A 13313-nucleotide genomic window follows, 5' to 3' on the forward strand; every position below is an offset into this window, starting at 1 on the left:
TGGCGTCAAGTGTGGCAGCGGTAGTGAGGTTGGCCCAGGATCAGACATTGTTTTGTTCTGCTGTGCATGGGGTCGCTATGAGTCGGTTCCGACTCGATGTTACCTGACAACAACAACAACAACAAGATCTTTAAATAAATTAATTCTAATTTAAAGAAAATCAGGAATGCAACTTGTCTTGTACCAAGTTTTGTGGGCAAAACTTCGTGATTCCTATATGAGGGTAAAATTAGGTAATATATATATACACTCTTTAAAGAGAAAAACCACTTATAAAAATTTGTTGTTGTTGTTAAGTGCCGTAGAGTCGGTTCTGACCCATACTGACCCTGTACAGGGTTTCCGAGGCTGTAAATCTTTACAGGAGCAGAAAGCCTCATCTTTCTCCCATAGAGCAGCTGGTTCGTAACCTTGAGGTTCGCAGTCCGATTCATAACCACTACGCTAACAGAAAAATTTAGAGTTATAAAAATTAAAATTCAGAGTTATAATAAATAAACTGAGGAGTAATTTAGTAGCAGGCAATGGCTTTGTCAGAGCCCTGGTGGCCTGGGTTAATGTGTTAACTGCAAGTCAGTTTGAACCACAAGGTCAACAGTTCAGCTGCTCCTCAAAAACCCTATACAGGGTTGCTGTGGGTCGGAACTTACTCAACAGCACTTAACAACAACAATGGCTTTGTCATCTACAATGTTAACTAAACTCTCTTTTATACTTAGTTTACAGAATCTGTTAAAGGAACTTCTAAGGTCTGGTTTGACACATATATTTATGCCTTTTGATGGTATGTTTCCTAAAATCTTATCTTTTCAGGGTGAACAAATGCTTCCATTCATTCATTTGGTCCATAGCATGGCCTTCCTGGGTTTTCCTGCAACTTCATAATGTGGCCATAACCTCATGATCAATCCAAGGGCGTATTTTAGACAAGGATGGTATCTCCTTGCCTTATTCCCAAAGCTCCTCTGTAGGTCACTTGGTTGACTTTTTCGTGGGCCATAATCACAAACAGAAATAATTTCAGATGGATGTTACTAAATCTGCTTAGCATAGTATAGTTGTGATTGTTTGCCCCACCACCACCACCAAATTACCTTACATTTCCTCTACTGAAATTTATCTGCCGCCACTCTAAACTCTAGACCTGTATTTTATTCCCACAGGGAAATCCTGAAGTCGATGGAAAACCCAGAGTAAGACATTTTTGCTATATGTTCTAGTGTCAGGAATTTGAATTGTTTATATGCATGAATGTCACCCATTAAAACATTCCATGACAATCTGTTCATTATCTAGAATGTAGCTCAATAAATTTTCCTTTCTCATGGATTCTCTCCTTCTACAAATCAGTCATTTGCACTTCTAAAAATCAAATCTACACATCTTGTTCTGCTAATATATATTTTAATCTATATTTGGATAATATCCCTATCATGCCTATACTTGGTTAAACTATTAAAACCTGTTGCCATCAAATCTCCTTAATATTAAAAAGTTGGGTTTCACTACTCAGGTCAAATTCTCTTTGGTGCCACGTTTCTATTATTTAAATTTAGAATTTTATTTCTTAAATATAGAATATCCTTTAAGAAACTGTTCTGTATACTTATTTGTAAGTCCTCTGTTGATATTGTTCTTCTTGTTATCTCTGAGGGGTAATTTCTATTTCTAAAGTTCTCCCCAGTAACCAAAGATTCTAGTGTTACTCAAACACAAATCTACCCTTCTTAAGCTGTATCACTTTGCTCATACTGCAGCTGCTCTCTCAGATTTCCAAGGCATATATATGGATTAGTGTAGTCATCCTGACATCCCTACACATTGACTTCTGGTAAATTCTGGTACCCCTTACTACTAACAGAGCTGCTTTCCTGAATTATTACAATCTCATCGTCCAGTTCTTAGTTAAAAATATCTTCTTCCAACTCTGATTTCTCTAGTGCCAGTAGTAATATGTTATTTCTAGGGGTTCCCTCCCCACATAGGCCCAGACTACTTACACAAGGTGCTGATCTCGGATCTTGCGCAACTGGATCAGGTCAGGTTTGATACTATTCATTTTTTTATCTATCTCCCGGTTGTCCAAAGCTTGTTTCTTCAAATCCTGCTCTAGACGCATTTTGCTATCATGAATCTCACCCAGACGTGATTTCAATTTGTCATAGTTCATCATAATTCTGTGAAAATAGTTGACATTAAGGCTAAAACAATAAGCAAGCATAATAAGAATTTGAGCATGATCCTAATATCTGAAGTGTAATAGATATCCCTGCCCAGTATTCATCCACACTCTCTGTTACATCTTTTTTTTTTTTTTTTTTTTTTTAGGTAAAGCTTTTATTGTGAATTGAGTGATAGTTTACATGGCAGAACATTGGGTTTGCACTCAACCAACTATATTTTGTTTTACTGCAATGATTACAATCTACCCCTCCCCCCTCCCCCCACGTGCCATCAGTTAACAGTATTTGACTCTATTCCCACTTTGTTTTTTGGGGATTTTTTTGGTATACACAAAACACGCAGGAATATATAATTATTTAAACAGTCAAGGGGCACATTTTGCAAGCTAGCCTCCTGCCCACCAGCACAAAGCCTTTCTTTTTCCATGAGTTTAGAGTTATCAGCCACTCTATCTCTCCATGTCACCACCTCTGCCTCTGTCTCTGGTGTCACTGCTTCTCTGGTTAGGATCCCATGTTCCACTCATACTCTAACCTCTTGATTGTCCTAGGATCCTCTGTTCCTGGAATGTAAGATTAACTACACCTTCTCTTTTGTTACACAACTTCTACCTTTACAATTGTGACAATCGCAATCACTCATGATAACAGTTATCACTCACTATTGAATCAAAAGAATCCTATCCCCATCTCCTTCTACCAGACCCATCTAGACAAGATGAAAACTATTCAGTGGGGATTCTACCTCTCCTCTTCTGCTCTAAAACTAAACTCCCTCCTGAAAACTTGTAAGCCAGCCACTTCATGCCTTTATAAACACTGCCCCTGCACCACCATTTTAGGTATCAAATGTCTAAATTGCCTGTTCCTATCCACCCTGTGTACTGAGGGGATAGGCTTGATCCTTGATGTGAAGACTCCTTCCCTCTTGATTATTTTGAGCTACTACATCCATAAGTAAAGGTCAATTTTATCAAATTGTAGCAATTTACACCTGCTTCCTGTATCACATTTCTTTGTCTTCCTCTAGTCCAGTTCTGATTATCAAGCTATCCAACCTGGGTCAAATGGGTACCATCTGCAAGTTTGGGCATTCTTGTGTGCCTCCCCCCATCCCCCACTTCATATCAGCTGGACATTTCACTCTCAGCACTAGCCCCCAGTGGCTAGGTCAGTGTTCATGGGCTCAGGAGTTCCCAGGTCTCACCAAACCTCAGACCAACCAGCCCTCTCTAGTATATCTTGATGATGTTCCTTGTAGGTAAGGTTTTCTACTCCTACTTTAGATCCAGAGTTGGGTATAGCATAGCCCAGTCTGGTCAATAAGAGTATTCTATTCTTTCTCACCCCAAGCTTCAGGCCAGAACAGGAATGGGTATAAGAGCCAAGCTTGCCTAGTAAGACTCAATTCTAGACTATAAGTCAGAATCAATTGGACTTCATACAACAACAATGTAAAAATAAATTTTCTTTTCCATTCAGGTTATTAAGTTATGAATATGTGATTCTGGAACTCTCAGCAGCCATACTGCTACCTCACAGGGAAGGATAAAGCCAACACAGCTAAAAACAGAACAAATGGCAGAGTGATAGCAACTCCAATGTCCTAAACCTACTTATGACTTAACAAGTAAAGTTATAAGGAAATTTCAAAAAGACTATGGAAAAATTCCAGTATCTTTCAGTTACATTTTTCCAGGAACTTTCTGAAACCCTGTCATATATGTGTGATAACAATACAGAGGTTAAGAACGATGGCTCTGGAGTCACCCTGCTTAGACTCAAACCCTGCTACTTTGGGCAAATTATCTAACTGCTCTCTATAGACCTGTGGGTTAATGCGCTGGACTGCAAGGTCGGTTTGAAGCCCAAGACAGCAGTTCAAGCTCACCAGCCACTCCTTTAAAACCCTATACAAGCTCACTATGAATCATAACTGACTCGATGGCACTTAACAACAACAAATCTTGGTTTTCTCATTTGCTTAAAATGGGTATTTATAATTATACCCAACTTAAGTGGACTGTTATGTGAATTAAATGTGGTAATACTAGTAAAGGGACTAGAACAGTACCTAGTACATCTTAGCACGCATTCAATGCTTTCCTGAAGCAAACATGTATCAGCTTTTCTAGCACACAAATCTTTCTTCTGCTCTGTGTAACACTAACTGTCCACAGATCTCATTTGTCACTCAATAATATGCAACTTCATATTACAAGTAAAACTTCATCACATTTACCTTACTTTCCTCTACAACTAAAAAGTTTTCTTAAAATTTAATGTCTCCATTATTAGTAATTACCATTTACTGAGAGCCTACCATGTATCAAAACATACACCACTCAATTCTCATAGCATTCCAATCAAGTACCTTACATAGCTTATAGAGGAACAAACTGAAGCTCAGGTAGGTTAAGTAACTCACCCAAGATCGATCACACAGCTATCAATTGTCATTACAGAAGTCAAACATATGATTTTTTATCCATTAAGCTACACTGCTTCATAGCACTTGGCCCTTCACTTATGTACAAACAGATTTACTAACACTTTTTGACACTGATATGAGAAATATTTTTGTTTTTCATTTCACATGATTTATTTTTATTTATTCCTTCTCACTACTCAACTCACTATTATCTATCTCAGTCTTCCAATACTTCACTAAAATTGCTTTGATAGTAACTACCAATATCTTTTTAATTTCCATATCCAATAATTATTTCTCATACTGTTTATTATTTCTGTATAATCTAATTCCTAGCATGTATCATCTATACATTTATGCTTCCTGATCCTTTTTCTATTCTGTATTGCAAATTCACATAAGCAGCTCCATTTGGATTCTCATAGGAAACAAAAACACTTCATCGATACAACCCTAAACTCTCTTTATGGTACTGGTGTGGTGCTGTGGGTTAATGCACTAGACTGGCAAAGTCTATTTGAACTGCGAAGTCGGCAGTTCAAGCTCACCAGCAGCTCCTTGGAAACCCTATATAGGGTCACTGTGGGTCAGAACCAACTCAAAGGCACTTTACAACAACAACATTTCAGGGAATAACACCATACCCCAGTAAAGGACTCCAGAAATCTAGGAGTAATCTTTAACTTCTCCCACGCCTACTATATCTGATCAGGCGTCAAGTCCTCAACATTCCTAGTCACTTCCCTTCCATTCCTGCCATTGCTTTGGTTCAGACCTTGGACAGCTTTTATCCTGATGGATACAACCACTGCAGCAATCTGCAACAGATAGACTGTTTTCCTACCTACAATCTTTTCCCACTTTTATTTAATTCTCAGTATGATGCTAAAGTTGATCTTTAATTCAACAAATATCCAATAAGCATCCACTATGAACTCCAGGGACTTTTTTCTTCAAATCTTTCTTTATACACTATCATGAACCTCGCCCAGACATGATTTCTAGGGTACCATTACGACTCTCGATGAGCTTGCACTTTAGTGGCATGGTGTTCTATAAATACCAAGCTAGGGATCAGTACCAGATAATGTAGGGACACAGACATAAATCTCCTAAACCAGTCTTGGAGAATCAAGGATGATTTTCTGTAAAAAGTCATGTCCAAGCTGAATGATGAACAGGAGTTAACAAATGTGGGGAACAGAGGAGTGCAGAAGAGAGATGAGGAGCCATCAGCAAAAACAAGCAGCTCATACAATTGCACTGTGCAGTGTAAGGAGGTAAAAACAGACAAGACAGGAATTGTTGGTGTTAAAAAGAAGTCTTGTTTCACCAATGTGCTTGAATGCATTACAGACTTACCGTTCAATCTCCTTTTCATTCCCCTCTCTGCGAAATCGCTCAATATATTCTTTGCTATGTTGTTCTTGTGTGTGACACTGTTCTTCAAATATTTTAATTGTTTCATTAAATGCTTCAATTGCAGTCCTCTTCATCTGTATTTCCTATAGGAGAGAAAAAAGGAAAGACATACACTTTTTTTCCTGCAAGCTTAGTTTTAAAACAAATCTTACCATTTTGGTTCACGTTCACATGTAAGACACAATTAAGATCTTTTTATTAGTCACCATCTTTACTACTTTTAAACAAAATACTTCATTCAAAAGTTAAAAAAAATAATAAGAATCACTGCCTGAAATATACTGCTGAGAGAAAGGCCTCTAAACTACCAAAAGAGATGGGCTCTTAATACCCTGGAGACAATGACCAAGTTCTTTCTACACCTATTAATTATTCTAGTGACTAATCAAACTGCACTGAAGCAGTGAATGAATGGAGTAAAGAAGTCCATATGCCAAAGTGCAAAGCCTCAATCTCAGGAAAGAATCTACTCTTAACTTCTCTTCTCAACTGAGGGCAAATTAGAAGCAGAAAAAGAAAAGGGGAAGAATATCTGCTAAAGGTAGATAAAAGACAAAAAAAAAGCCTAAAAAAACTCTATAAAGCAAACAAAATAATGTGAAAAAGCCTAGTAGACTAGGGTAAACACCCCTATACATTTCAGTGTGTTCTGAGAGCATCGATACACTTTAGCTTCTGAATTATGATTCCCCTAAAATCTTCAAAAATTAAATTTTGTTCAGTATACTTTTAAAAGGCAAAAAATGCATATAAGAGTACAGAAATATTGTCATCCTGTTTACAATTTTTAAGAGTTTTGCTATCTACAAGATAATTTCTCAAGTGGTAGTGGTGGTTATGTGCTGTGGAGTCAGTTCCGACTCATAGCGACCAAGTACAGGGTTTCCGAGGCTGTAAATTTTTACGGGAGCAGAAAGCCTCATCTTTCTCCCGTGGGACAGCTGGTAGTTTTGAACTGCTTACCTTGTGGTTCATAGCCCAATTCGTAACGATTACGCTACCAGAGCGCCTTAATTTCTCAAGTACCCAGCATTTATTCATTTCAACAAATGATTATTGAGAATCTACTATACAGAAATATCATACTGATGAATAAAGATATTAGTGAAACCTGTGGCATGCTATTCAGAACTCAGAACACTGAGTTAAACTAGTTAACTAGAGTTTAAAACTTTTATAGGGTTTGCTTTCAGGCCATGGTAGAGGCAACCAAGCGGGGTGAATTAGTTACCTATTGCTTTACAGAGAAGGCTAGATAGAGGTAGAGAATACAGCATTATACATAAAGGGCATGTTACGGTGGATACATGAAAAATTAAGGATGTTTAAGGAAGAGCAATTGCATGGTGAGGTTCGATCATAAGGGGATTACCAAGATATGAGAAAGGCTAGTATTTTGTAAAGTTCTATATTGTTGCCGTTATTTAGTGCTGTCGAGTCAGTTCAAACTCATCGTGACCCTGTATAGGATTTCTGAGGAGCAGCTGGTGGGTTTGAACCACTGGTCCTTGTGGTTAGCAGTCCAGTGCTTATAGTACAGCACCATACTAGGACTCTGAAGATCCATATAGTAGAGTTTATATTATACATGTTTTGATACAAACATACTAAAATGCCTATATGTAAATATCTAGTTTCAAATTCTGTAACTCTCAAATTATAGTGTAGGATTTTGGCTCCTTTGGAGGTTAGAAATTATATATAAAGCACTGGTCCATGATCTTCAAAGAAAACACCAATAATTGAGAGTTTATTGACACTTGTATGTGTATAGGTAGGTAGGGCAGCAAGAGGAGAATATTTTATATCACTGCCAGAGCAGCAGTTCTCCATGCAGCTATTATTTTAAACAATAACGAAACTATAAAACCAAAAAAACTCCATTGTCATCGAGTTGATTCTGAATCATAGTGATCCACAGGATTTCCAAGGCTACAATCTGTAATTTTTATGGTAGTAGACTGCCATATCTTTCTTCTACAGAGAAGCTGATAGGTTTGAAGCATCAGTCTTTTGATTAGCAGCCTAAAGCTTAACCATCATACCACCAAGGCTGCTCAGCCCAACTATAAACCTACCTACATCTGTACTGTTGTCTCCTTCTCACCCCCACCCTTCATTCCTGTATCTACATGTGCTCTGGAACTCACCTTCCCTTTCTTTCTCTGGTACTTCACTCCACCACATCAAGGAGCCCTTTTTACATCATTACCTCTCCCTGTCTATTATTGGTTTCTCTTCCTCTACATATAGATACCATTTGAGGGGTGCAGAGAAATCTCTTAAAACTAAATTCCCAAGTTGCTCGCAAGGGAGCCATCAAGGCAAGTGGCCAGGTCCCCTCAGGGCAAACTGCCTTCCAAGACTGAGACTCAAGGGGAATACACAAGCAGGCATGTGGTCTTGCTGGTGACCATATTGGTCTACTGATAAAGGGATGTAGGGGAAAAACAACAATGAAATTGTGAGCTATGTCTGACCACATTCAATAGACTCCTGTCAACATGGATCGTGAACCTGGTTGACCAGCAGTATAGCGAGGCCTAGGGACTCTGAGGCCCAGGGACAGGGACATGGCCACAGAGGACTAGAGCAAAGAGTAAAGGGTCCTGTTGATATGAAGTAAGGAGATATGCACAAGAACACCCATACTTGCAGATAGTACACACTTGACTTGGCTTCAATGGCTGGATGATCAGAACTCAACGAGAGGCAAAAAGAAGAGGGGAAAAAAAGAGCAATGTTACAATTTGATGAACTTGACCTATACTTATGGATGCAGGAGCTCAAAAGAGGGAATGAATCTTCACAGTGAGGATCATTCCCACCCCCCTCATTACACAGGGTTGACAGGGATGGGCAACTTAGACATTGGCTACCCAAAATGGGGGAGCTACAAAGGCAAGAAGTGACTGGCTTACAAGCTTTCAAGAGGGAGCCTAGTTTCAGAGGGTGTGGGGGCAGGTAGAATCTCCAGAGTGGTTTCCAACCTGTCTGTACAGAGCTGGTGGGAGGAGATGGGGATAAGACTCTTGTGGTTCAATAGTGAATAATAGCTATCAGGACTGACTGTGAGTGTTGCAAATGTACAAGTAGACATGTTGTAACAAAAGGGGAGTGGTTGATCTTGCAGTCCAGGAGCGGAGGACCATCAAGGGAGAACAGCTGAGTGCAGGACCCTATCCAGAGAAGCAGTAACGCCAGAGACAGAGGTAGAGACTATGATGTGGAGAGATGAAGCAGCTGGGGACTCTGGACTCAGGGAAGGAGAGGGGCTGTGAGCTGGCAGCCTAGGGGCAGGCTTACAGGGTATAGCCTTTGATTGTTTAAATGGTTACATATTCCTGAGTGCTTCGGTGTACATCAAAAAAACAAAACAAAACAGAGAGAATGGAAGCAAATACTGTTGAATACATGGAGGGGATTGTAATCAGTGCAACGAAACGAAATACAATAAATGTAAAACTGATGTTCTCCCATGTAAACAATCACTCAATTAACAATAAAAACTTAAATTAGTTACACGTATTAAAAGAACTGTTTATACAAAAGTTAAGACAAAAAGTATTGCTATAAAATTATATAAACCTGTATTAAACAAAAATACCAACATGTGAATCTACTGTTTCTTGACATTTCTTCCATTTAAATCCATACACCTCTAAAGTCAGTGTTTCCATCGCTCTAATCCTTTCTCAAAGAATTCTGCACTTTTCGATTTATACCACATCAAAATGGCAGTTTTGGCATCCTTAAGGGTCAAATCATGTTCCTTTTATATGTTCTTTGAGTTTGAGGAATAAAAAGAAGTCTGAAGGAGCACAATCAGGGCTGTAGAGTCGATAGGATGTAATTTCCCAATGAAATTCTCAAAGCATAGCCTTTGCTACTCTCAAGGAATGAGCAGGTGCACTGTTGTGATGGGGAAAATTCCTTAGTGCCACTTTCCTGATCTTTTTCTTATCAATGCAGTTTTCAATTTTCTTAAAATTTATTTATAATAAGCTCTCATGATCAATCTGTGTCCTTCGAGAAAAATTTATCTAGATTACCCCTTTGGAATCCCTGTCGACTGGGAGATGAGAGAGAGAAGAGGAAGGGTTGGTTGGTGCAAAGAATGGTCAGACCTGGGGATTCCTGAGCCCATGAACAAGGACATAGCCATGGAGGGCTAGAGCTGAGAGTGAAGCATCCAGCTGATATGAAATGGGGGGAGATGCACAAGAACACCCAAACTTGCAAATAGTTCCCATTTGACCCAGCATCAATGGCTCAATGATCACAACTAGAAGGTGATAAAAAAATTTTGATAAAGGAAATTAGTGTAAATTGCTACAATTTGATGAACTTGACCTATATTTATGGATGTGTTATTGTCATTGGTAAGTGATGTTGAGTCAATTCCGACCCATAGTGACCCTGTATAGGGTTTCCAAGGAGCAGCTGGTGAGCTTGAACCGCCGACCTTGCAGTTCAATTGGCTTTGTAGTCTGGTGCATTAACTCACAGTGCCACACCAGGACTCCATTTATGGATGTTGTTGGAGTCAGTTCCGACTCATAATGACCCTGTACATGGTTTCTGAGGCTGTAAATCTTTACAGGAGCAGAAAGCCTCATCTTTCTCCCACAGAACAGCTGGTAGTTTTAAACTGCTGACCTTGTGGCTCGCAGCCTGATTCGTAACCACTACATTACCAACTGAAAGAGAAAGAGTCTTCATCCCCTCAGTATGCAGGGACAGGCAACTTAAGACATTGGCTGCTTAAAATGGCGGGGGCTATAAAGGCACAAAGTGACTGGCTTACAAGTTTTTAAGAGGGAGTTTAATTTCAGAATGCACTGGGAATGGGAGAATCGCCACTGAATAGTTTTTCATCCTGTCTAGATGGGTCTGGTGAAAGGAGATGGGGATAAGATTCTTATGACTCAATAGTGAATAATTGTTATCATGACTAACTGCGATTGTCACAACTATAAAGGTAAAAGTTTTGTAACATAAAGGGGGAAGTAGTTAATCTTACATTTTAGGAACATCAAGGGAGAAGAGCACAAGCATGTAGTACCCTATCCAGAGAAACAGCAACATCAGAGATGGAAGCAGAGATGATGACATGGAGAGACAGAGCAGCTGAGGATTCTAGACTCATGGAAAGAGAAAGACTGTGTGCTGGCAGCCAGGAGGCAGACTTGCAGAATGTGCCCTTTGGTTGTGTAAATTATTATATATTCCCGAGTGTTTCTGTGTACATAAAAACAAAAACAAAAAACAGATGGAGTAGAAGCAAACACTGTTGAATGATGATACATGGAGGGGATTGTAATCATTGCAATGAAACACAATATGATAGGATGAGTGCGAAACTGATGTTCTCCCATATAAACTATCACTCAATTCACAATAAAAACTTTAAAAAAAAAATAGATTACCCCTTGGGAATCCCAAAAAACAGTTACATATCTTCTGAGCCGATCTCTCTGCCTTGAATTTAATTGGCACAATACATCCCCTTGAAGATCCCTTTGGAAAGCACTGTTTTAATTGGATTGTTTTTTGAAGACACAAAACTAAAACAAAAGTGTGTTACTGAGAGAATTTGCAGCCATTCACTAATCTTAGAGGCAGAGGTTTAAACACATTTTGCTTAGAATAAACCCATGCATGTGTGAACTGGAGCCCTAGTAGCAATACTTTTGGACTTACCCTTGTGTGTGCTTTATCTTCCTCATTTCTCATTTACTCTTTGACTTACTTTACTCTACCTTCTGCTCTCACCATTCTGTGGTCACCAATGATTCTCCTCATTGTCAATCTATCACTAATTACTATAGCTATTCCTCCTAATTATATGTAATCCAGATTATATGTAATCCACATGTCAGATATCCCCATATGTAGCCTGTTTTCACCCTGTACCATCTCTGACTCAGGACATATTATCTCTATCCATTCTCTGGAAATAATTTACATGTACCAAAACCATGTAGATTTTATCTAAGATTTCACAGTGAAAACAGATCTGTAACCTATACCTGAAAATAAATTCTTTAACCCCCCTTTAACATTTATTTCTCAGGACATCTCCTGTAGTGATTATTACTATGTCTCCCTCTCTTCCTCCGCCTCCCAAATCCAAAGTTTTTATGTCTCCAAAGTTCTTCCTTGCCTAGCATAGTATTCTACCCCAACCCATCCCTATTTCAAGTCTTGCTGCCAATTCTCATAAAGAAATTTAGCCCTCTTTAAGCTTCTGTCTCGGAAGATGTAAAACTTGCTTTGAATATGTTATCAGGAAACGCTGAAGGATATATCATGCCTGGTAAAGTAGAGGGTCAGCAAAAAAGAGAAAGACGCTCAACAAGATGGGCTGAAATAGTGGCTGCAACAGAGGATTCTAAACAGTAATGATTGTGATGATGAATCAGCACTAGGCAACATTTAATTCTGTTGTACATAGGGTCCCTATGAAACAGAACTGACTTTACAGTACCTAAAATCAACTAACTTCTGTCTATAGATTTTTTTGTTTACCTCCATTGTCCAAGTATCCAACAAAGAATTTCAAAACCAGCACTGAATATCATTTATCAGCTGTACAGGGATTCTATTCTGTGGTGGTGGTTGTTGCTTTTGTTAGGTGCTGTCAAGTGGGCTCCAACTCATAGCAATCCTATGTACAACACAAGGAAACACTGTCGAGTCCTGCACCATCCTCACAATTGTTACACTTTAGCTCAATGCTGCTGGCACCTTGCTAATCCATCTTGCTTGGGGTAATCCTCTTTTTTGTTGACTCTGTACTTTACCAAGTATGATACCTTTATACAGGAACTAGTCCCTCCTGAAAACATGTCTAAAGTATGAGAGATGAAATCTTGTTATTCTGATTTTGAAGGAGCCTTCTAGCTATACTTCCTCCAATACAGATTTGTTTCTTCATCTGGCAGTTCATAGTACTTTTAATATTATTCTTCAACACCATAATTCAAATGCATCCATTTTTCTCTGGTCTTCCTTATTCATTGCCCAACTTTCTCATGCATATAAATGCCATGGTTTGGGTCAGGCACACCTTAGTCCTCAAACTGCTATCTTTGCTCTTGAATACTTTAAAGAGGTCTTTAGCTGTAGAAATTCCTGATGCAACTGGAATTTGTTTCATGACTGCTGCTTCCATGAGTGTTGATTGTGGATCCAAGCAAAATGAAGTTTTTGACAACTCCATTTATCATGATGTTACTTATTGTTCCAGTTGTGAGGATTCTTTTTTTTTTTTT

The 13313-nt window shown here is 38.8% G+C and overlaps 1 protein-coding gene across 3 annotated transcripts in view; it reads right to left on the bottom strand.

Annotated features, from left to right (window-relative positions):
• Positions 1 to 13313, bottom strand: part of PIK3R3 (phosphoinositide-3-kinase, regulatory subunit 3 (gamma)) — a 293821-nt gene that overhangs the window by 19028 nt on the left and 261480 nt on the right. For all 3 annotated transcript variants that reach the window (XM_006839711.1, XM_006839713.1, XM_006839712.1), the window contains 2 exons: positions 5977 to 6119; positions 2001 to 2177 (listed from right to left, as the gene is read on the bottom strand). In XM_006839711.1, the coding sequence (XP_006839774.1) occupies positions 2001 to 2177; positions 5977 to 6119 (320 nt within the window). The remainder of the gene's footprint in view (positions 1 to 2000; positions 2178 to 5976; positions 6120 to 13313) is intronic.

The sequence above is a fragment of the Chrysochloris asiatica genome, unplaced genomic scaffold, assembly GCF_000296735.1.
Source record: "Chrysochloris asiatica unplaced genomic scaffold, ChrAsi1.0 scaffold00026, whole genome shotgun sequence".
In the NCBI taxonomy this organism is placed as follows: domain Eukaryota; kingdom Metazoa; phylum Chordata; class Mammalia; order Afrosoricida; family Chrysochloridae; genus Chrysochloris; species Chrysochloris asiatica.